Consider the following 26,090-nt stretch of genomic DNA (forward strand, 5'->3'; position numbering starts at 1 on the left):
CTGAGCCCGCAAAAATGTTCCTTCTAAAAAAAAAAAAAAAGAAAAGAAAGAGAGAGACAAATTCAGGATCCATTCATTTCGAGATGCCTGGACACACAGCATTTGAAAGACTGGAGATCATAGGAAGTAGGAAATACAGACACAGGGAGACAGTTCCAGAGCTGACCTGTTGCATAAATGAAGGACTGAGAGTAACGTTTAACTCTTGCATTAGAGAGTTGGACAGAAAAGGGATGAGAGTTTGCTGCTAGACGACTGCTATGCGCCTGTCGTAGAGGTGGAGGGATGTAAGCAGACAGTTCAGAGGAGCAGTGACCATTGAAGTAGTGATAGAAAAGAGATAAAGAGGCAACAACGCAAGGAGACAGAGGTTGAAGGGAGCCAGTACGAGGAGGAGAGTTAATGAGACGAAAAGCCTTTAACTCCACCCTATTGAGAAAAGCTGTATGTGGGGAGCGTCCCCACACATGAGAGTTGTACTCTAAATAGGGGCGAATAAAACCCATGTACAAAGCAACAACTGTGCAGGGTAAAGAAGGCACGGAGTCGACAAGCATTAAGTGTCAGTGCAGTTAGTGAAGTTTGTATATCTTCGGTATTTGTGAAAATAGTGAAGTTGGCAAGCATTAGGTGTAATTATTTGGAAAGTAAAGGCAATGAACTTAAACTGTTAGTGTTTATTTACAATGCCTATGCTGCTGTGTTGTTGTACACTGAAAGGTTGCCTCTAGGAAGAACAGCTCACTGGGCAACGTCCTTCCTATACTAATCTACTGCTGTTGGAGCCTGTGGCAGTGTGGGATGGGGACGTAACAGTGGTGACAAGAGTGTGGATCATTAAGTGCTACAGTGAGTAGAATCTACGACATGGAGGCAGGTGTTCAGACACAGGGCCAAGCAAGGCAAGAGGAGGCATTGCTGGCTGCAATTATGAAGATATTGCAAGCACAAAGTGTACAATTACACGCATAAAGTGTACAACTACATGCACAGAATCAAGGACAGAAAGAACTCAAAGAACAATTACAGGCACAGAATCAAGAACAGAAAGAACTCAAAGAACAATTACAGGCACAGAATGAAGGACAGAAAGAGCTTAGAGGACAATTACAGGCACAATTTGAAGAAATCAAAGAACAATACAAGCATGTTTTGAAAAACAGGAAGAACGATATGAAGGGCTCCAATAGGCATTACGGGAGAACAGAGGGAATTACAACTGAGGATCAAGGACAGATAGATGGTTTCATGGGGGAAATGAAGGAAGAACAGCAACAGTTGAAGGAGGAAGTATACGCTGAGCTACGGCAGCAGAAATATAAGGTAAACAGTAATATGACGGAGTGCAAACAGCATGTGAACGACCAGTTGAAGACAATATGTGAGGAAATTGTGATGGAGTGCTGACAGCATGTAGATAGCCAGTTGCAGCATGTAGTTGACCATGTGAAGATAATCTGTGAGAAAATTGAGGCTGTAGAGAAATATTACACTGCTGAGACTCAGGCTAGTGTACAGGGAGCATAAGAAAACAATGGACAGTATATGGTGGATCTTAACGGATACCAAGCATCTAAAGGTAGCATTATAGGGTTGAATAATCAGAATGTAGAAGTTTTAAGTCTTGGACTTAATTATGATGCCCCAGTTTTTAGGCCCAAAACCAGTTAAATGCATGGCTATAATGGGGTTCCAATTAAAAAGAAACCTCAGTAATTTGATGGCAAAGTATCTTGGGAACCTTTTATCGTGTGTAATTTGAGTTGCTTGCAGATCAGAATCGTTGGGATGATAGGCAGAGGGCAGTGCAGCTTGGTACAGTACAAGCCTCAAGGGTGCTGCAACGGAGATTCATGGCCAAATGTCAGTCGAGGATAGGAACAGTTATCAGACCCTAGCAGAAGTGTTGGGGGGCAAATACTGGACCACATACCAGATTGAGGTTTAAAGAGCAAGAATCCGGAGCCGTGTACGGGTTCGAGGTAAACCCCTACAGTAGCTTGCTCATGACCTGGAAAGTATGGCATACAAGGCGTAATCAGGAGCAGCACCTAACCTGTTGGCTATTCTTCTGAAGGACCAGTTCATTGATGTTCTTGATGGTGCGGAGTTGAAAGTGCAAGTGGAGCATGCACAGACCAGAAACATGCAAGAAGCCCTAGCCAGGGCTCTAGAATTTGAGTCAGGTCCAGTACATCCACTTTTCAGACATGTCGTAGAGCAGGATTAAAGGCAAGAAAGGGGCAGGTACATGATGTGGAAAAATTTGAAGGAAATTGCTGGTACTGTGAAGAGCCAGGATATAGAAAAGAGGACTGCTACAAGTAGAAGAGGGAACAGGAGAAGACTGGAGGAGGTTGCTGGATCTGTGGGAAGCTGGAACCAAGAACAAGGATTGTTACAAATGGAAGAAGGAGCAAGAACAGAGCAGTGCAAGGAAATCTTCTTTTGTAACAAAAGTGTGTTGGACATGTAGTGTGGTGGGACACTTAAGTTGTGAGTGTCCCAGGAAGAGAAAGGAGGATAAGAAGAAGGCTACAGAAGACCAGAAAGAAGTTGAAAACTAGTGGACCCTGGTGTTAAGGGGCAACCACAAGCCAACTTTTCTCCAGTTGCCTCTACCAAGAAAATGCAAGAGAACTGCAGTCGACAGTGTGCGAATAGACAGAAAGAAGTGTTCCCTGGTGATTGAATCTGCCTCAGAGCAGACTTTTGTGAGGCCTGATGTGTTACATCAACGGTATCTGCCTGAGTCATCAGAAATATTGTGTGGCGTAACTGAGCACTGAGCAGAACTGAGGGGGACCCTTGGATGTCCGGACTGAAGTGGCAGGGCAAGAGGCCACGCTTCCAGTCTATGTAGCCAAGATGGTGGATTCTTGCCTTCTTGGTCTGGTTTATCTGATGTCCATGGGATGTGAGCTGGACTCCATGAAGCTGAATGTCCATGTAAAGTAGGTTTCTGTCGCTGCTGTGAGGTGTACCAGTTCTGGTGGTGAGGCGAGGGCCTTCCGCACTGTACCTGTACCCCCAAAAATCAGAACTACTGTTCCAGTGCAAGGTGAATGGCTCTTTTAACAGCTGTCTAGGGGTAGTGGAGCCTGATGTATGGTGCAAGACAAAGGCTGGAGTGATGGTGGGGAGAACTTTGGTGGAAACAGATGCAAGTGAAGTGGTGGTTGTGATGGCCAATTTCTCCTGTGAGCCACAGAAGATCAACAAGGGAGAAATTGTAGGACTGTTCCAGGTGGTGGGCCCTGAATGGCACCAGAGGAAGGCCTGTAAAAGGAGGGCAGTCAAGGAAGAAGGGTACCTGCCAGACCACGTACAAGACCTATTTTCAAGAAGTTGCCAATGCCTGCATGGCTCACAAGTGCTGAAGATGAGGCAGCTGCTGATCAAGTTTGCTGATATATACCATAGACCTGGGGTGCACTGATCTGGTGGAGCATTGTATTGACACTGGGGATCATCCCCCAATTAAACACCCAGCATGGAGGATGGCGCCAGCCCAACGGCATAAAATGGAGAAGGTGATGGAGAATCTCCATAGTCAAGGAGTAATAGAAAAGTCCATTAGTCCTTGGGCATCAGCAGTGGTTCTGGTAAGGAAGAAGGATGGCTTGGTAAGGTGCTATGTGGATTATCGAGCCCTGATTAAAGTGGCAGTGAAGGATGCATACCCCTTGCCAAAAACTGATGACACCCTGGATGCTCTGTCAGGTGCCAAGTGGTTCTCCATCGTAGACATGAGGACAGGATATCATCAGGTCAAGGTTGCATAGAAGGACAAGAAGAAAATAGCCTTTTTGAACAGGTGGGGTTTTATGGCAGTTTAAAGTGATGCTATTTGGCCTATGCAATGCCCCAGCTACTATTGAGCGCCTTATGGACCACGTACTGGAAGCCCAGCACTGGCAGACAGATCTCATCTATCTGGATGAGGTAACTGTGTTTGGATGGAATTTTGACCAGGAATTGGTGAGGCTGTCGGAGGTGTTCAACACGATCTAAGCAGTGCACCTCAAGCTGAACCCCAAGAAGTGCTACTTGTTTCAGAAGGAAGTGAAGTACCTGGGACACATTGTAGGTGAGGGGAGCATCCATACTGATTCAGAGAAGGTGGTAGCTTTTGAAAACTGGCTGGTTCCAATTTGTGTGAAGGGGCTATGGAGTTTCCTGGGCTTGTGCACTTACCACCGGCGTTTTGTCAAGGACTTTGCGATGATAGCTGCACCTCTGCACAAGGTGTTGGGGAGGAGGCAGGAGTTTTTGTGGACAGCAGTGACTCAGAAAGCCTTCGATGAACTCAAGCATGCATTGGCAAGCTCTCCAATAATGATGTACCCTGATCAGAGTCAGCCATTTATCTTGGACTGTGATGCTAGTGACCATGGTATTTGTGGAGTCCTGTCACAGAAGAAAGATGACAAGGAGTATGTGGTGGCATATTGCAGCAAGAAGCTCAGCCTACCAGAGCAGAACTACTGTGTGACCCGTAAGGAGCTCTTGGCAATCATGAAGAGCCTTGATTTCTTCCATCCTTACTTGTATGGGCCCTACTTCATCATCAGGACACACCATGCGGCACTCAAATGGCTGAAGACATTAAAGAATCCAGAAGGACAACTGGCACACTGGTACGGGAAGCTGGACCAGCACAACTGTGAAATGAAGCACCGTCCTGGGTGGATACATGACAATGCTGACAGCCTGAGTCATCGCCCTTGTGACCCAGAGTGTTGGCAGTGCAGTAAAAATGAAGATATAGCAAGAAATGCAGCCATACTACAGTGACAGGGCCAGCATCAGATGCAGAAAACCTGAAGAGGATGCAGATGGAGAATGCAGATTTACAACCAGTGCTAGAGTGGCTGCAGAGGAGTACAGTTCATCTTGGGAAGAGGTTTCTAGATTCAGCCTTGCAACCAAGAGCTACTGGAGCCATTGGGACCTTCTTTATTTGAACAATAGATTGCTGGAGCAACAGTGGGAGACACCTAGTGGCCTCAGCAAGTATTGGCATCTGGTGGTTCCAAAGAAAATGAGGTCTGGGACCTTGGATGAATCTCATAACCAGATCACTAGTGGGTACCTGGAGGTGAAGAAAACTCTATATCGGCTGCAACAGAGGTTATATTGGATTGGTATGCATTAGGACGCCGAGGAGTGGTGTCGGGCCTGTGATGTATGTTGCGCCAAGAAGGGACCCAAGAATTGTGGTTGCTTCCCTCTCCAGCTGTACCAAGTGGGTGCACCGTTGGAAAGAGTCGTGGTGGACATTGCTGGACCTCTGCCACTCACTGAAAGAGGAAAACGGTATATATGTGTCGCCATGGACTACTTCACAAAGTGTCCAGAAGCTCATGCCATCACTGATCAAGAGGCTGCGACTGTTGCTCAGTTGTTGGATGACCAGTTATTCTGTCATTTTGAGATGCCACAAGAGCTACATTCAGACCAGAGTAGAAACTCTGAGTCTGTTGTGTTCTGTGAGTGCTGCAGGTTAATGGGGATCAAGAAGATCGGGACAACCACACTAAGGCCACAGTCAGATGGGACAGTGGGGAAATTCAACCGGATCCTGGGACAAGAACCGGTCAAGTACTGTGTACAGGAACAAACGGAATGGGGTAAAAAATTACCTGCATTGCTGATGGCATATTGGCCTCCATCCCTTGAGTCTACCAGCTACAGACTTGCAAAACTGATGGTGTGCCATGAGTTATGCTTACCCGTTGACTTGTTAGTGGGAAGACCACCTGGTGAAGAGCTACCTACAGACACATCCAGCCATGTGATGCATCTTCAGGAAAGGCTGGATGAGGTACATCATCAGGTGCAAAAAGCTTTAAAGTTTTCGGGCAAAGTGATGAAGTCAAAGCATGATGCCCAGGCAGGTGAGGTGAGCTTCAAGAATAGTGACCAAGTTTGGTTCTATAATCCTCAGCAGAAGTAGAGACAGTCACCAAAGCTGCAAAGCCCATGGGACGGGCCTTACAACGTGTTGGAATATATACCAGACGTGACGTATCAGGTTTGGGGAGGAAGGAAATGTCGCCCAAAGGTGGTACACTTGAATAGTCTGTGCCAATACCATGGACCACGACAGTAGAGCTGGAACTTCTCTGAGGAATCGTGCTGTCCTGCAGCTGTGGATGTTGAGGAGGACCAACGACCTGAAGTACAAGATTATGTTTACAGTTTCCCAAGAGAAGAAATGCATCAGGAAGAGGAGCAAGACATTCAAGAGGAGTGGACTGTGCAGAGGAGCAGGGACGTCATTGGAAGCAGCGTAAGAGAAGACCTGATAAGTTGAAGGATAACTTTGTACATAATTAAATGTTTAATTTGAATTCAGGGTTATGTTTGTATACATTGTGTAGTTTTGTCGGGATGACAAATGGATTAGGGAGGGTGTAGCGCTGAGAAACTGGATTGCTAGCTAGATTTTGCTGGAGAATTCCTGATGTTTCTTGTAGTTCCACATTGCATCAGAGTTGCCAGTTACCTGCTATGTGAGAGTAGAGGTATTTTGTAAGTTATGCATTAATTTTCATGCTCTTTTTCTCAATTATGTTTTATGTATGTGAATGTTTGTTAAGTTATATAATTTTATCTCAGTTTGTATGCTAAAGCATTTAAAGTATTATGCAGTGAAAGTAAACTCTGGCACATTGTGGATGTCTCTGAGTTGGTAATGGTTATTACCATTGTTCCCTCGAGAATGCACAAGAACTGTGGAGAAGTAGTAGAACATTCTAGAGTATAGGAAGCTTATATAAGGGTGGGGAATAGACTAAAGCAGTTTCAGTCGTTTTTCAGTTCAGTTTGGATGTAGTTCAGTGTCAATGCAGTTAGTGAAGTTTGTATATCTTCGGTACCTGTGAAAACAGTGAAGTGTTGTTGGCAGGCATTAAGTGTCAGTCCAGTTAGTGAAGTTTGTGTACCTTCGGTACTTGTGAAAATACAGAAGTGAAACTGGAAGGCATTAAGTGTAATTATTTGGAAAATAAAGGTAGTGAATTTAAAAAGCCAATGTTTATTTACAACACCTAGCTTCTGTTTTGTCGTACACTGAAAGGCTGCCTATACAGTAGGGAGAACAGCTCAGAACCTGTGGCAGTGTGGTACAGGAACATATATTGTCAAATATTCAATTGGTAGTGATATACTGAAGAACCCTATGACTCAGCTGACGATGAATGCATGTGTTCTCTATTGAGAATCGAGATTTTCCTCTTCCCATCATCACTGTCATCTCAACATGTTCATTTCCTTTTGTTGTTAAACTTTGTCGAAGCACGTGGCGAGGTTTGATGCTTGAGAATGTTCGATGTCTACTTATCAGTATCCGTACTTTGAGGTATATGTCTGATATTAGAATGATCCTTTCCATGATAGCGGTCTGATTAAAATTGGCACCTGCCTGTAGCCTCTCAGCACATTTGAGGAACGTGAGGTTCCAGTAAAAGTTCATCAGCTGGTCAGCCAATATACGTTTGTGAATTCTTTGTTTAATTATTTGACCGCATAATATTTGTTAGTTAGCTATGTCTGTACCTAGCAGCAGAAACTGTTCTGAATGCCTTTAGGCAAAAAAGGCTTTAGAAAAAGATCTCAATAATAAGTGGTGACATATCCTTTGAAGAGCCACTACTTTATATTAGATTAGAGAGAAAACAAGTCAAATAGGAAGGCCACCAGATCTGCCACCCGACAAACTATCAGAAATGTAGACATTCACACTGAACTGATTTTCCTGGAATTGTTTCATTGTTCAGTTTGTCTCCATTGTTTACTTATTTATTGTAACTACACCGAGTAATTTAAATATCGGATTCCATTCAAACATCGAATTCCTGCCATGTGCAACTGATTAAAAGTGTACACTGACCATCCTCGCTTTGTTAGCTCAGTAGTCCTTCTTCTTACTTACATATTAAAGTTCTTCAGTGCAGAGACATGGAAAAATTGATCAAGAAGCATAAAGATTGATAGACGGAAAGACAGATAGGGAGACAGAGAGATATTTTATTGACCAGAAACTAATATGCATGTGGTAAAATGAGAATAACTATATTAATGCTGAATACTGACTAGATATAATAAATAAGGACTAAAAGTCAGCACAAAACCTGAAGCTTAAAAATGAACATCATAACTTTATAATAAAAGTGAATGCCATACAAAACTTCGCAGACGAAACTACATAGCCTATTATCATTATGCATTAGGATTTTCTGGAAATTTCCCGGTAACAATTGAAAAAATCGAATACGTCATACCCCGCTATACGACCCCCCTTTATGCTATACCCCACCACTGTGATGATAATAACATCCTTCCCTGGCTGTCGATGGCCACTGACTAGTTGCCTGATGTGAAGAACTAGAAGACAAAAATTTTCTTCTAAAATGATTAAGTTGTAGGAATGAAAAAGTGCACATATAAGGGATGAAAAAACCACAGAGACAAGAGTATTCTACCAGCTACAAATTCATGTTTGTGGCTAAGGTGTTGAATGTTGTAATGAGTATAGGTCTCCAAATCTGCAGAGGGCAAAAGCACTGAGATAAGAGGTGAAAAAGGCAAAGAAACAAGAGAGCATTCAGGATGGTAGGAGATTTGGAGACCTATACCTATTACTGCTTTCCACCAGCTACAAGTTTGTGGCTAAAGTGTTGAATGTACAGCAGTAATGGGTATAGGTCTCCAAATCTCCTCCCATCCTGAATGCTCTCTTCTTTCTGTGCTTTTTTCATCTCATATCTCAGCATTTTTATCCTTTACAGATTTGGAGACCTACATCTGTTACTACATTCCACACCTTGAGCACAAACATGTATTTGTAACTGGTGGAATGCTATTGTTTCTGTGTTTTCTTCATTTCTTATCAGCGCACTTTTGCCATTCCTACTTCTTAACAATCATTTCAGAAGAAAATTTTTGTTTTCTAGTTTCTGTTCTTTTTGCGGTAATATAATTATGCATAAAGCAAATGTTAGATTTTGAATGTTACATGCATAACATGATTTCAGCATTCCAAGCATGCATATATATGCATCATGTGATGTGATTTTGATACTTCTCTCTTGCATGCACGGCATAAGTTCAGTATGCATGCTCACATTCTGAGTATGCATGTTCATGTACCACACTCTTAGGTCCGGGAGCAAGCTGAGAGATTGAGAGATATAATTATAGAAAACAGTGACAAATTAATCTGAAGTAAAATGACAAATTATTTTTTTATACTGAAGATTGAGGTAGAGAGTCCTATTATGCTTTGCTCCCTGTATGCTGCTTGATAATATGAGAAGGTGACGTGGTTTGTTGCACTGTTATATCAAAACTGGGGCAAACACTAAATATTATGCATGATCCATAAAGGCAGCATACAGCTTCTTTCCCTTCTCTAGAAACTTTTCCACTTCAAACAGAAGGATGAGTATCTGATCTACGCCAACCTCTTCCCTTCATAAAACCTCCCTGTTCATCTCCAAATAATTCCTCTATTATTTCCCTGTCTCTGTCAGTAAGTATCCTACAATATACTTTTCCTATTACACTAAGAAGACAAATGCCCCTGTGATTACCACACACTTCTTTTTCCCTTTTTCCTTTGTGCGTGGGGATAATTATACCTGGCTTCCATTCCTCCGGGACTCTACCTTCCTCCCAGGCCAATCTGCACGTCTTCCATATCCATTCCATCACTATCTCTTCTGCATATTTCATCAGTTTACCACACACTTCATAAATTCCTGGTGCTCTCCCCACTTTGACCTTCTTCATTGCTTCCCGTTACTTCCATCCTACTGGTCTCTTCCTTCATTCTCACCTCTCTTCTTCTTCTTCTTCCAGCCATTCCCCAGCCACTTATACTCGCATTACGTTCATTGTCTATGTTTTACAGTTCCTTAAAGTGTTCTCTCTAGTTGCTCACTTTTTCTCCCTTCTCCAATATCAATGTACCATTTTTATTTTTCACTCCCCTACTACCTTTTCTTTCACCCTGTCTAACTCTCTTTACTTCCATCCACATCATTTTCTTACATTCCCTTCGCGTTGCCCTCAAATTCCTTCCAAATTCCTCATCCACTTTCTTTTTACCCTCTCTTACTAGTATTTTAACTTATCACTTCCTCTTCGGATATAGATCTCTATTCCATCTCTCAACTTCCTCCATGACTCTGCTTCCCATCCATTCACTATATGCTTTCTTTTGTGCCACAACTTGTCTCACGTTATTGCACCATGCACTTCCTTGCACCCCCTTTCATCCTCTCTGTCGGACACATCACCTTACATGCTGCAGCGATTTTTTCTGTGAATATCTTGCACACATCTACCTTCCCCATCTGCTCAAAATCGTATTTAATGTGTCCCTCCTCCACTTCTTCCTTATGTTCTGTCTTATTAAAAATCCTCTTGCAACCATTCTTCCCTCCTTGTATGGACTACTTCCTTCTGTCCTCCATCCTTCTGTTCAACCATTGCATTTGCACCATGTCTTTCACCACCACCAAATGGTGGTCAGAAAGTCCCCTCTCCTAACCTCTGTATACTCTTGCATCCATTACATAACTTCCCATTCTCTCATCCACACACTCATAATCAATGCCTTCCTTTCATTTAGTTCACCACCCACCCTTGTCATTACTTGTCACGTATACCTGTGGATCATTTTGTGCCTAAAAAGGGTATTAGTTACAACCAACACCGTGCCAGTAGAAATGTCCACTAGATTACTGCCATTCTCATTCACTTCTTCAGGCACACCTCACTCACCAACTACTCCATCCACTTTCACATTCCCTATTTTTCCACTCATATCTCCAATCAAAAATACTCTCTCATTCCTTTCAAACTTTTCCATGCGCACTTCCACATTTGACCAGAAATCATTTTTAACTCCGCTTGCACGATCTTGCGATAGTGCATACGCACACACAATTTATAATTTGCCATTTTCAAATTAAAAATCTTGTAAATTTTTTACTATACTGTGTTGTGATGGAAAAATTATATTTTATGTGTGTTCAAAAGTGCAATAAAAAATAACTACTGAGAATTAAAAGAATATTTAATGACTAAGTTTGCAGACCCGTCGTACGGAACAGGCCTCGATGTACATGACGGAATGAAAGCTCAAATGAAGCTACAGGGATATTTAAATATTACTACTTCTGGTAATACAGAAGGAAATACTCATTCCTTTTTGGATGTTGCCAAAGTTACTTTCTCTAGTGCCCTCAGCTGTCATGGTGAGATTGATATTGTGGATATGCAGTCTTTCCCCAAAGTCATTTCAAATGCAGTATGGTATATCAATGCCATTTAACGAAGCTTGTACCCCTTTTGGCACTTTCATCAAAGTGATCTGCTTTACTTCTGTTTCAGCTTCGTGATAACCTCCTGCTCCCTGGTGCCCTTTCAATGGGTTTTCCCCTTGATTCCAGCTTTGTTAATGTGTTTCTCTCTCATTATGAGGAAATTTAATGGAGATAGTGTTTATCAGAAATTAGACCAGTTCTTCATAGTAGATGGACACGTTCTTGTGCGTCAGCAAAGTTAACCACATCCAACACATTGTTACATACTTACATTTCAGGCACGTTAATATGTAGTTTATCAGTGTTATAAGGAAGGAGTCAATGCATTTTTTTTTTCCACACAGCTATAGATAATGATGGTGGTCATTTTTCGTCAACTGTCTGCAGAAGAAACCTTTATTTCCAGATTAGGTTCGAATTTTCTTAGTTTATGTTCCTGTACAAGTGAAATAACGTTAGGGCACATATCAAGAGGACTTACCAGAGTGTTCTAATACTCTTATTTTAACAATGAACTTTAGTACTTGTTTAAACGTTTGTACAAATTCATGTTCTAATATCGTAGTTTGCATAGCTGTACAGAAATTTCATTCCGGTGATTTGAAATCAGTTCCTTACTTACTAGTATGCACCATGGACCTACTATCCCCATGGTCCAGTCTCTTCCATGGATCTACGTTTCCCCATGGACATATCTTCCGCTACAGACATACTTTCTTTCAAAAGACCTACTCCCTTAAGTACCTATTTTCCCCATGGATTATTTTTTCCGATTGACTTATTTTCTTCAAAGACCAGTAATCCATATAAATCGATTTTCTTTGTAAACCAACAATCCACATAAACTGACTTTCCACATTGACCTACATAGTCATCTATTTTCTTCATGGACTTTTCTCCAGGGAAGAATTCTCCACCATTGGCCTATTTTGCCGTTTGACCTGTTTTTTCCCATTCTGACAGTGACCTAGTGCAAAAAGAATTAGGTCGATAACTACTACCTTTTTTATGAAGAAACTAACAAATGCGCAGACATTTTCGTTTGTCGCGATTTCCAACAATTTCGCATCGCGAACTATCGCCAAATTTTTGTTTGGTATTTTTTAACACTCCCTGGACTTACCTCCAACTAATACAAAAGGAATTAGGTCGATATCAATTATCGTTCTCATGAAAGAAACGAAAAAAAATGCACAATGATACACACATGCACAGCTTGACTTTACCACTCAGATATGAAATATCGGTATCAAAGGGTTTATGCCATTTACCGCTCCAGTCGCTTTCTCTCTCTCTCTCTCTCTCTCTCTCTCTCTAGTCTAAGATAACTGATTTTCCCCCCCCCAAATTGTGCCCAAATTTATAATAGGCTCATGAACAGTTACGTACAGCTTACCGTAACACAAGCCTGCACCATTTTTTTTTACCTGTTGTAATGTATTCAGTTGATATTAATAATTTTTATTCCACTAACATTAGCATGTATTGTCACCATCAGTACACTTCTTTCAGTTCAGAGGATATCTAGGTTGATAAAGATAACAGACAGTTGGGGAATGTGGTGGTCAAGTTGGTAGGGAACTTGTCTGCTGCGTGACAGGACGGGGATCCGTGCCTAGATATGAACAGGGATCAGTTTGATTATATGAATTTCACAAAAACCAAGTTTATTCATCTTCATCAAGACACAATGCAAGCCCTGAATGACCAACCTTGAACATGTGTTGAATACTGATGGATTACATTAATGCCGATGGGAAATGTTTGTTAAAGCAGTTCCACCGGGTCAGGAAATCTTCTACTTTGTATTGCAGCCATGACACAGACCCCTGTAAGTGACAGGTAAGGAGATTTCTTCATTAACATTCCCACTACGAGACTACGACTTGTTCTATTTTCCTTTTTACCTCCAGGAGATTTACTGAAAAAAGAAACAAAAAAATGATAGTAAAGTTTAGAAAAATAATGTATCAGAACCTAGAAAAAGGGCGATCATATTCAGTTAAAGAGAGAGGCCTGAAAACAAAAAATGTACAGTTAGTTGGGATATCAAATTAGAGATGCCCCGAAGACGAGAGAGTATATACCATTATCAACAAATCTCATGCCTCTATACTCAGTCTTAGTTCAACAATATCGTCTGCCAACAGCAGGGATATAACAGGAGGAAGGACGAGGGCTAACTACTATAATGGTTAATCTTTGAGCAAATAATTATTTTGTTCTTCATATATTTTTACCTTGTACTGATGGTGAATAACGGAATACATTTATGACTCCGTTCATCTTTAATTGTCATATAGACCCAGTTACCTCAGGTGGTTAACGATATCATTGTTAACTCCCTCTGTCTCCAATACTGATTCAGCTAGAATTATATAATGAAACAATGCTTTATTAAGTTTCTGGCCTAAGCTAGAAAAGAATGACAGTGCTATCCTTCCCATGACAAGATTAATGGTACCGTTGATAGCCTTCTCTGTATCCTTTGAGTCTCTCTCAGTTATTAAAATCGTTAGCAGGAAGAGAACTAGTTGCCGCGACCATCAGATGGTTAATGGTAACACCAATAACACTCTCAAGTCCTTGTGATCCCTTCTCGACTGAATCATTTGGTGTTTACTCCTTCAGTACGATTACTTATTATGTTTCAGTCTTGCTGTAATCAGATGATTTTATTTAACGTAAGACAGACTACTGATTGTGTGGGAGTTGATAAAGGCATATCTAACTCCTTATGTTGGAAACTTCACTCCATAGCTAATAATTAAAATGACTAGGGATAGCAATAGTAATATGTAAATTAAGTCATCAGAATGAAGTGGTTAACGGAACAAAAATACTAAAACTATCCAGAGCTAGAATGAATTATCTATTATTATTATATATTTTCTGTACCCCTGGCTACGATGATCAGTTTTCTAATAAATCTTATTGGAAGGACTTACTGTATGGCATGGACGAAATGATTCAATTTTGAGAACAAAAGCTCAAATGTCAAGGTCAGTAAAAAAAAAAAAAAAACGAACTGAATCCAACGTCATAGAATGGTTGAAGGTCAGGTAAGATGGTAGATACTGAATCTTGAAAACAACTGGGTGAAGGAGAATGGCACAATGTAATTTCATGTATTTGACCCATAGACTAATTATAGGGCGTCGTATTACAATCACTGAATGGTCTATAGTGTGTGTGACTATTTTTGCTACATCAGTGTACTTTTAATCTCCTTGAAAAAAAAACTTTTTAATAAGAAAGGGTTGCGCTTAGAACGAGAAGTCTTTCATAAGTGAACTGAAGTATACTCTGATTAGAAAGGCCCCCCACACCCACCCACCCCCCAAAAAAAAAAAAAAAAAAAAAAGTTTTATTTCGGAGGTAAGCAAAGCGCAGAGAGCAGAGATTTTTTAAAACGAAACTAAAGTGTGCTATTCACCTGATTTGGGGTATTTTTCTTGTCCAAATGAAAGATTTTTATGCGCTCAAGTGAAAAACTTTTTTCATTCAAATGAAATGCCAGTTCGCCTGAATGAAAAATACTGAGCGGATGACATTACACACGTACACGGAGGACAAGGTCACACACACACACACACACACACACACACACACACACACACACACACACACACACACACACACACACACACACACACACACACACACACACACACACACACACACACACTCGTGAGCTTTTATGCATTATCTTTTAGTTATTAACATACGCTATTTGATTCCGGCTAAGGTCAGATGCTCATATTCGATTCAGATAAACCTGTTAGAGTAATAAATAAAGAAAGCGATAATTAAATAAATATGTAAATAGAAACTTATATTTTGGCTTATAATAAAAAAACTTATTATTGTATCACATTACTAGCCAGACGTCTTAATCTAATTCAGAGGTTCTCACCCCAGCCAAATGAAGAAGAGGGATGATAATACCAGTATTAATTCCTATCAGTTACACAAGGCCCATTACAACAGATGATTTATTTTTCTTTGGTACATTCCAATTTTCCCAAGTGATTCGATCCCCAATATTTAGCGTTATATCCAGGCCTCCATTTATGATGCTTTGTGGACAGGGGCACAGCAAAAAAAAGAGAAGAAAAGAAAACTAACCAAATTCAAGTCTGACCAGCCAGAGAATCAGTGTCAGGTACTTCCAGTTGCCCCCGTGTCATATGGTTAATGCCTGCTCTAACCGCTGAGATAATCGCATCTAGGACTTGCAAAATTGAGCTAAGCGAATATCACTGTAGACAGATACTTAAACCCTTTAGTTCCACGACCGAATATGCTTTATACTTTCATCTGGCAAATTTAAGATTGTATAAAAGCATGGGAAGGTTTCTCATTCTAAAGGAAATCATGAAAAATAAAACAACCTCGTCCAGTTCAGAAAACCTCTCTTTAATTCAAAATAGTAGGAATTAAGCAAAAATTTTACCCAAGAGCTGAGGGTGATATAATTCGTATACCAAGGATGAATTTCTTGCAGAATTTAATCCTACAAAGGTTAGGACAAATTTACTATTCTGTTCCAAGCAACGTTAAACGATTTTATTACATGTGAGTAGGCCAAGTCACATGAAGGTGAGTGTTAAGAAGGTACTGCTTTTGTAACACTTATACAATAACGCTCTCATCATCAGGACAACTCTAGTACTCTATTCTCGCTAAAGCCAGATTATTTATTTAGCTAGGAGCGAATCAAAGGTGCGTGAATGTTGAAACGGGAACTGTTAACTGTGTCGTGATTGTGACATATTTAAAATTGAAAATCAGCTAACGTCAAACCGTTTTTTTTTAAGCTGACAGAGAGTTGCAGCAACCCGAAATTGTCAAGACCCTTATTACTGACTTGCGTTCGTGCTCGGATGTTTCGGCCACGGACGTTTGGGCCATGGGCCACCACCCTAGGACGTTTTGGGCATAGCTTAGGTTACGTTAGGTTAAGTTAGGTAAGGTTCACAACACTTCACACTTCAAAATGTCCTAGGTTGGTAGTCCATGGCCCGAACGTCCGTGGCCGAAAAGTCCTACATTCCTTGCGCTGGGTATCTGAAAGAGTATAAGCAGCCTTCAAAACCCGAGGACGTCTCATCAGTTACCTGTATAACGAAACAGGTGTATTCAGTTTTGGATGAACATCTGGAAATAAGGCTTTAGCTGCGAATTATCTACTTAGCAGTTTACTTCGGCTAATGTCAGAGAATTGTACTGTACTCAGGGAAACCTAGGATGTCCCCCAAAAAGTCGGACACAACTGCGATTAACATTCTGCCTTAATAAATTACTTAAATTTTTCCCACCTGACGAGGAACGAGCTTATTTAACTCAAGTGAAGTCAAACGGTTAAGATTGGCAACAAACTGCATTAAATATTTTTCTGTAAGATGTCTGTCCTATATTGAAAAAATACCGCATGAAAAAAACGAAAAAGCCTTCAGTGTCATGGGGGAGGTCAGCCAAATGGGAGAGGATAAAAAGAAATGGATGCAATATGTTCGCGGCCACCCCTTACGGATTTAAAGTGCCTGGCAATAGGCAGACAGATTAAACACGAGAAAGGACATGATTATTTAAGTTTAATGAATATCAAGGGTCAGACGGACTTCCTGAACACATGCTGGAAGTTTAGCTTGTAATGACTGGTCAACATCAAGAAAAAGTTTAAGCATTAAGCCACAGACCCACCAAGACTACGTGTTCAAAATGCAGATTAATATCAGGGAATAGAAACCTAATCTGATTAAAAACACGATCCAAATGCCGTAAGTTATACTTGGCAGATGACAGCCAGACAAGACAGCAGTACTCAAAGATGAAAAAAAAAAAAAAAAAAAAGAACACGCGGGGGGTACAACACCTGTGAACATCAAATGGTAAGAGGGCTTTATCGTTCAACTTTTTTCTCTCCATATAGAAACACTAAATTCGTGCCTAACCCTTAACACTTCCACCAACTTTGGTTCAAAAGGAATCATATATATATAAGTTGAGTTTGCCTAGTTACCTTGAAACTTATACCCGTCCTTGTTACCTTTTGCTTTCACTGATTGTTTTCATAATTAAATCACTGTATCCTTGTGTTAACATGAACCCTTCCACAAATTTCAATTACAATCAGACAAATACTGTTTAAACTGAGCTTGTCACTTTTTTTTCTATGCAAAGAAGCATTAAACATTAGTGGGTACTCCTGTGGAATATTCTGTCAGGTTGATAGGTGTAAGAACTGAGTCTTTGATGCATTAAAAACGAGATCACTTTTACCCCAGTGAGAGATACGAACCAAGTCAGACATTAGGTGTGCCATAGCCTCATCACTTCTTTGAGATGGTCGTTGCGGGAACCGAATGGAAAGGTGAAGGGTGGAATCATCAGAGTATGAGTGGATAGGATTAAGTGTACGCCTTAGAAGATCACTGATGAATAAAAGGAAGAGAGTTGGTGATAGGACAGAGCCCTGAGGAACGAACACCACTGATAATAGATCTAGGAGAAGAACGGTGGCCGTCTACAACAGCAGCTATAGAACGACCAGAAAGGAACCTATAGATGAAGGCACAGACAGAAGGATAGAAACCGTAAGAGGACAGTTTGGAAATTAAAAATTTATGCCAGACTCGATTGAAAGCCTTTGAGATAAGTGCAATAACAATGCTTTCCCCAAAGTCCCGAAAGGAGGATGACCAGCAGTCTGAAAGGTAGGTGAGAATATTGCCAGTGGGGCATCCCTGACGGAACCCATACTGACGATCAGAAAGAAGGTTGTGATAGGAAAGATCCTTTAACATTTTTCTGTTAAGAATAGACTCGAAAACTTTTGAGACACAGGATATTAAAGCAATTGGGCGATAGCTAGAGAGTTAGGAAGGGTCACTCTTCTTTGTGACTGGCTGAATGAAAGCAAAATTCCAGCAAGAAGGAAAGGTACAAGTTGCAAGACAAAGGTGAAAGAGTTTACCTAGGCAGGGTGTAAGCTCAGAAGCACAGTTCTTGAGCACAACAGGAGGTACCACATCAGGCCCATATAACTTGCTAGTATTGAGGCCAGTGATGGCAGAAAATACATCTGCTGAGAAAACTTTAATATTAGCCATGAGGAAGTCAGAGGGGGGGAAGTGATGGAGGAACAACACCGGAATTGTCTAAGGTGGAATTGGAGGAGAAAGTCTGAGCTAGGAGATCTGCTTTATCAGTAGAAGAAATAGCTACACAGCCATCAGAGTAGAAAAGATGAGGGAAGCATGATAAGGTAAAGTAGTTAGAAAGGCTTTTGGCAAGGTGCCAAAGGAGTGGGAAGAATCTGAGTTGAAGAGTTGAGAGCATTTAGTATGGATGAAATTATTTTCAGCAGAGCAAAAAACAGACTTAGCACGATTTCGGGCAGAAACATAAAAATGATGTCATTCAGGGGTGGGTTGGTTCCGATACATTTTATAGGCCTTCTCCTTGTTGTGGACAGCAGTAGAAGAAGCATGATTAAACCAAGGCTTTTTGGCATTAATCATAGGATATGAGAAAGGATTGTATGCTTCCATGCCCCAGAGAATAACCGCTGTAATGCACATGACACAGTCAGATGGCTCCCGACCATGGAAGCAAAAATCACCCCAGGGAAAATCAGAGTATGACCTGAGGGCCTCCCAATCAGCAGCTCCAAAGTGCCACAGTCGACGTTTCTTTGGAGGTTCAACAGGCTGTACTGGAGCGATAGAACAGGTTAGGGTATTAAGGATGTGATTGGAGGAGACCAGCAGAGAAGAAAGATTAACAGCATAACCAGAAGGATTAGTTTTAAGGAAGAGGTCAAGTATGTCGGAACTCTCTCTCTAAGGCGGTCAGGGATACAGGTAAGGTGCTATACAAGCTGCACTAGGTCATTAAAGATAGAAATTATGTAGGCTTGTTCACCGGGTGCATCAGTGAAAAGAGAGGAGAGCCAAAGGTGGTGATGAACATTGAAATCTCCTAGAATGAAGATTCCATAAAAAGGAGAAATGGATACGATGTGTTCCATCGTAGAGGTAAGATAGTAAAAGAATTTTTCATATTAAAATTAGGGGATAAGTAAACAGCACAGATATATTTGGTCAGAGAATGACACGACAGCGGAAGCCAGAGAGTAGAGAATTCAGAAGAATCAAGTTCAGGAACACGAGAGCAAGACAGGTCGTTGTTACAACACAACAGCCACATTTGGCTTCGAAATGTGTGTAGAGAAAGTAGGAGGATACAGAGACGGGTTTGCTACCAGACAGCTGAGTCTCGGTTAAGAAGAGAAGGTGAGGTCTAGAGGAGAAGAGGTGGTGCTCAACAGAGGGAAAGGTAGAGGAATGACAGCAAATGTTGCAGAAATGAAGAAGTGAGTCAGACAGTGGTTCCAGGCAGCTCGTTGTTTCACCAGGAGAGGGGGGATGGTGGGGGCATTTGTGCCCCCCCCCCCCCCGGAGACTCCGAGGCTTGGTTATTAGAAGCCATATTTTTTTTATATATTGATTTTGAAAAGGAAGTGTAGTGTGTAATGTGCATTTAGTTTGGTTTTGATAGAGAAACTTGTATTTGAGAGCATGCTGGCCTATTCCCTGTGTTACTGAAACACTGAAAAGGCTCAGCATGGGGAGATGGTCAGGAACTAGTCCCGAAGGCTGATGAAACGGGAGCTCCAGCTCTCCCTGTCATCAGCTTTCCATCCACCTTGGGAGTACTGCCCTGCTCAACTGGTGCTACAGTTAAGTGATCATAACCATTTTACCTATTATTCTCAAAACCTCATCTCAGTGTCCAAGTCTGCTCGAATTCAGATCAAAACAACGCTAGTTAATTTATTCACACACAGACACTCGGTTCGAACTTTGCCTTTGTTCTATAACCTTGACGTCTGACCAATTCTGAAAGCTAAATCCCTTTATTATTGACTGACCTTCAACAGTTCCACCAAATTTCGTTTAAATAAAATCAAAATTGCTTCAGTTGGCCTTGGTCTGTGACCTTGTCCTTCGAACTTACCCTTTGAACTCGACCTTTAACTGATTGTTCTTGAAAATGAATCCTTCTCTTATTAAGCCATCCACAAAGTGTGGGTCAAATGGGATAAAAATGATTTGAATTGACTTTTTCCTGTTAACTTGACGGTTGATCTATGGTTCTAAAAAAAAAAAAAAAATCTTGGAAGACCTTAAGATTTCCACCAAGTTTGGTTTATATATAACCATAACTGAATTACTTTCGTAACAAACACACACAGGGGTCAGACTTTGACCTTGGCTTATAGACTTTGATCTTTGACTGACTGTTTTCAAAACTTAATCACTTCATTATTGCATGACCCCCAACGCAGCCCCAAACGTTGTGTCACACTGAACAAAATAAAGTTAATTTTCCAAAGTCAAAGTTTGACATACCGCTACCCCTGTGACTTTGACATTTGACCTATTGTATTAAAAAAAAAAAAAAAAAAATCAGGTTACTGTTTGGCTGTCTTCCACCTTTCACCAAGTTTGATAAAAACCCGATAAGAACTGTTTCGAACACCGGCATCATTCGTACGGTATATATATTTATATATATATATATATATATATATATATATATATATATATATATATATATATATATCCTTTTACTAACGCAAGAAAGCCTTGAATCACCCCTGAATCACGTCATCTTTACGTTTCTGCCCGGAATCGTGCTAAGTGTGTACTTCGCTCTGCTAAAAATAATTTCATCCCTACTAAATGCTCTCATCTCTCCAACTCGAATTCTTCCCACTCCTTCTGGCACCTTGCCAAAAACCTTTCTAACAACTTTACCTCATCATCCTTCCCTCCTCTTTTCTACTCTGATGGTTCTGTAGCTATTTCTTCTACTGATAAAGCAGATCTCTTCACACAGACTTTCTCCTCCAATTCCACCTTAGACGATTCCGGTGCTGTTCCTCCATCACTTCCCGCCTCTGACTTCCTCATGGCTGACATTAAAATTTCTTCAGCTGATGTATTTTCTGACATCACTGGCCTCAATACTAACAAGGCTTATGGGCCTGATGGAGTCCCTCCTGTTGTTCTCAAGAACTGTGCTTCTTTGCTTACACCCTGCCTAGGCAAACTCTTTCGCCTTTGTCTGCCAACTTGTACCTTTCCTTCTTGCTGGAAGTTGGCTCTCATTCAGCCAGTCCCAAAGAAGGGTGACCACTCCCAACCCTCCAACTATCGTCCAATTGCTTAAACGTCCTTTATTTCAAAAGTTTTCGAGTCTGTTCTTAATAGAAAAATTTTAAGGCATCTTTCCTATCACAACCTTCTTTCTGATCGTCAATACGGGTTCTGTCAGGGACGCTCCACTGGCGATCTTCTCACCTACCTTTCAGTTTCCTGGTCATCCTGCTTTCGAGACTTTGGCGAAAGCTTTGCTTTTGCACTTGACATCTCAAAGGTTTTCGATCGAGTCTGGCATAAATCTTTTGTTTCCAAACTGCCCTCTTACGGTTTCTTTCCTTCTATCTGTGCCTTCATCGCTAGCTTCCTTTCTGGTCGTTCTATAGCCGCTGTTGTAGACGGCTATCATTCTTCTCCTAGATCTATCAACAATGATGTTCCTCAGGCTCTGTCCTATCACCAACTCTCTTCCTTTTATTCATCAATGACCTTCTAAGCTGTACATCTAATCCTATCCACTCATACGCTGGTGACTCCACCCTTCACCTTTCCATTCGGTTCCCGCAACGCCCATCTCAGCAGTTACTTCAACAAGCAAGGGATGAGGCTATGGCACACCTAATGTCTGACTTGGCTCGTATCTCTGACTGGGTTGAAAATAATCTTGTTTTTTTTTAATGCAACTAAGACTCAGTTCTTACACCTATCAACCCGTCAAAATCTTCCACGGGTATACCCACTAATGTTTAATAATATTCAGCTTAATCCTGCATCATCCTTGATCATGCTTGGGGTTTCATTTACTCGGGACTTATCTTGGAAAGATCATATTACATCTCTTGTAAAATCTACCTCCAAGAGATTGAGTGTGCTAAGCCAACTCCGTTCTTTCTTTACCCCTGCACAATTGTTGACTCTTTACAGGGGTTTTATCCTCCCATATGTGGAGTACAACTCTTATGTGAAGGGAGGCTCCCCACATACAGCTCTTCTCAATAGGGTGGAGTCAAAGACTTTTCGTCTCATCATCTCTCCTCCTCTTACTGACTCCCTTCAATCTCTGTCTTTTCGCCGCACTATTGCATCTTTATCTCTTTTCTATCGCTACTTTAATGGTCACTGCTCCTTTGAACTGTCTGCATGCATTCCTCCACCTCTACGAAGGGCGCGTAGCACCCGTCTAGCAGCAAACTCTCATCCCTTTTCGTCCAACTCTCTAATGCAAGAGTTAACCATTACTCCCAGTCCTTCATTTATGCAATAGGTCAACTCTGGAACTGTCTCCCTCTGTCTGTATTTCTTGCTGCCTATGATCTCCAGTCTTTCAAACGCAGTGTGTCCAGGCATCTCGAAATGAATGGATCTTGAATTTGGCTCTCTCTTGTGTTTTATTTTTCTCTTGGAGGGAATTGTTATTGCGGGCTCATGGCCTTTGGTTCGTTCTTCCTCGCATTAAAAAAAATACATATGTACAGTATATGCCATCACTCTTTATTAAACTCCACACCACACACCAACAGTTGAAATTTTAAGAGAAACATACAATTTCCTGGGGTACACCGCTGTAGATTTGCCTATATCAGTGAGACCAAAATTCCCATCTACGACCACTTGCTGCTGTCTGTTGGCTGAAAAAGTAGATCGAATATTTAAAACAGGACCAATTATTCCAATGAAGTCCAGCTTAAATAACAGTGCGTTATGATTAACTGAATTCATGCAGAACTAGAACAATGAATAATTAGTTGCAACTTATATCCCACATCCAGTGAAGTCAGCAGATCACAAATGAAAACTAGATGAGCATTAAAGTTATTGTACCAATGCTATTCCTTAAGTTAATCGAAACTGTTTTGATGGCAGAAAATTACATTTATCAATAAAAACTGAGAGTCGCCTAGCCAGCAGGCAAAATAAATAAATTAATAAATATATATATATATATATATATATATATATATATATATATATATATATAATATCTATACTGTATATATATATATATATATATATATATATATATATATATATATATATATATATATATATATACACGAGATAAATGGCGTAATGGAAATACGACTAAATTCACTAGAATGAACAGTGATACTTTATCTTTTTTTGGAAGAGGAGTCACATAAGCAGTATGCCAGCATTCATGGAATGTGCCCCAACGGATTATCGTCTTTAACATAACTGTGAGTTTTACTGCAAGAAGGTTCCTAATCCCAATACAGAAGTAGGATTTGGGACAAGAAAGAAATGCAAAATATTAGAGTTTGTAACATAACGGTTATAAATGTAATGAATGTGGACGTCATTCAATAAAGCAAAAATGAAGCGGTTTATCTACCAGATCACTAAGCTTACATTAAATAATGGGAGCCAGGAGCTGTGCCTTCTAATCAAAGTCAGCATTACCCAAACCGTCGGGTTTATATAGTGATGGAAAAAAAAATCACTATTAAAACAGACTCTTTTCAGAGTAGACGATCACCTGTTAGGCTTAATAGCGCCAACTGAAATGTGTTCAGAATTTTTTACTGTACTTAGCCTCAGAACAGGAATGTATTCTCAGGACCTCTGAACACGGTCTAATAAAATTCTCCTAGCAAAACCGCGTACGTAACCCAGCCCTAGAATGAAATGCAGTTTACTTGTCCTCCTGAGCATTCCTACAGCTCACCTATGACATAGCTTTTAACCTTTTCAGTCCGATGACGTATTACTAAATTAAATTCCGCTCTAACCCTGCGATTTTATGACGTCCGGAGGAGACTTTTGGAACTGCAAGGATTGGACGTGAACTTCAGTAACTCCTTTTAAGCTGAACACTGTGCCGCAGGATTGAAGGGGTTAAGAGCATCAATAGGGTATCGGCATTGTAATAATCGACAACATTCTGCTGAGAATAGGCAAAGTACCCAGAGTGTGTCCAAACTGTCTTAAGCACCGTACTGGGTCAGAAGAAACCTATGAATGGTAAATTATAAAGCTGATAAGTAGGACTACTGATACAATGTGAGAGTTAAAATAAAATAAGAAATATCACTTGTAGTAATCACACACATTAAATATGAAATGGAATTTTTTTTTTTTCAAAATACTAACAGGTACATAATCGTAAACATCTGTCAAGTTAAACAGTTACACAAAATATCAGATACGTAAGTCATTGGCATCACATAATGAGTGGCAGAAAACAAAGTGGAAAAAAAAAAATGCTGTATAACTGTGAGGTTTTCATTGTCAGAAGACTTCATATCTGCGCCTGAGGACGAATGAATACGCGGTAATTCTCAAGGCAGGGCCAGCTAACTTATATATCTTGGGGAAGTCCAGTTGCAGCATGTATCAGCTTGTTTCAGCCTGTTAGCAGCGATGAAGCAGTAGACTTAAAACTTGCTTTTTCCTGTATGAACATGGGTAAATACTATTGGACAACATGCCAACGTTCCCATTTTAGGAACATCAAAAATATTCTATTGTACCCTTACAAAGCTATGCTTTTTTAGTCTATTGATGGTTTAAAGTGGGAAAATACTAAGGAAACAGTGTATATTCACTGAATTGAGGCTTAAGAGATTAGCAAGAATAATTTAAGAACAACACTATCTAGAGTGGTAAAAAATCACGACAGGTAGATGAGGAAAAAGTGGTATTAGGGTTAAAAAAAAAAAATAATAAATATTTCAATATATATATATATATATATATATATATATATATATATATATATATATATATATATATATATATATATATATATATATATATATATATATATATATATATATATATATATACAAGCATCGATAAACTGATTTTTATTAATGTTTTAATGTTCTCAAAATGGGAACATTAGCGCTTAAAAGGATAGCATTATAAATACTCTCATGGATCGTAAAAACTCTATTATCAGAGTGGGCAATGAAGCCTGAAAGTGATACATACTATCGTAAGCACTGTATTGGGTAATAAGACAATTATGAGAGTGGGCAAAGAAGCTTGAGAGTGTTAACACTCCTGTAATTATTAACATTATCATAGTAGTAAAGACTTACTGTATTACAGCTAGCATCAGACGATATATTTCAGCCGATATTCAGGTAATGAAGTTTGAGACGGGCAAAGGATAATACACGGATCAGTATTTCAATACGCTTGTGCCTGTGCCTCAGAAGCCAAAGCTCAGTCAGCGTAACAATGATTATATTGTTGACTACACTGTACAATATATTGTATAATCTCAAGGGGAAGCTCTATATTACCCTGACGCAGGCACTACACTAACACAGATATTATTCCAGCCGATATGTATCCTCTCACTCCATGAACCAAGACCCATGGCCATGCTTCTCACCATCATTCTATTAAAAGTCCAGTTCGTGCATTATACTTTTGCCACGAAGAACCATGGTTTAAGAAGAATGAAATAGTCTACCGGTAGCAAGAGCAAAATACATATAAAGTAGAAGGGAAAAATATCACATGAAGTCATACTTTTTGACTACACCAGAGTCATAAATGCATACAGTCAAGACATGCTAGGCTCAAAACTTCTCACAAACTACTGTAC

General features: G+C 40.3%; 1 protein-coding gene across 1 annotated transcript; it reads left to right on the forward strand.

The window, feature by feature from the left end:
* Positions 1-5,335: 5,335 nt before the first annotated feature.
* On the forward strand, positions 5,336-5,959 carry LOC145415319 (uncharacterized). The gene has a single exon (XM_080284599.1). It carries the CDS (start codon positions 5,336-5,338, stop codon positions 5,957-5,959), a length of 624 nt encoding a protein of 207 aa, XP_080140725.1.
* The last annotated feature ends 20,131 nt before the right edge of the window (positions 5,960-26,090 follow it).

This window comes from Coenobita brevimanus, chromosome 13 (assembly GCF_032717465.1).
Source record: "Coenobita brevimanus isolate Jiangsu-jjx chromosome 13, ASM3271746v2, whole genome shotgun sequence".
In the NCBI taxonomy this organism is placed as follows: domain Eukaryota; kingdom Metazoa; phylum Arthropoda; class Malacostraca; order Decapoda; family Coenobitidae; genus Coenobita; species Coenobita brevimanus.

What these genes read in the sequence shown, in the direction of transcription:
- LOC145415319 (XM_080284599.1), top strand. Translation starts at nt 5,336, where the DNA reads ATGGACTACTTCACAAAGTGTCCAGAAGCTCATGCCATCACTGATCAA.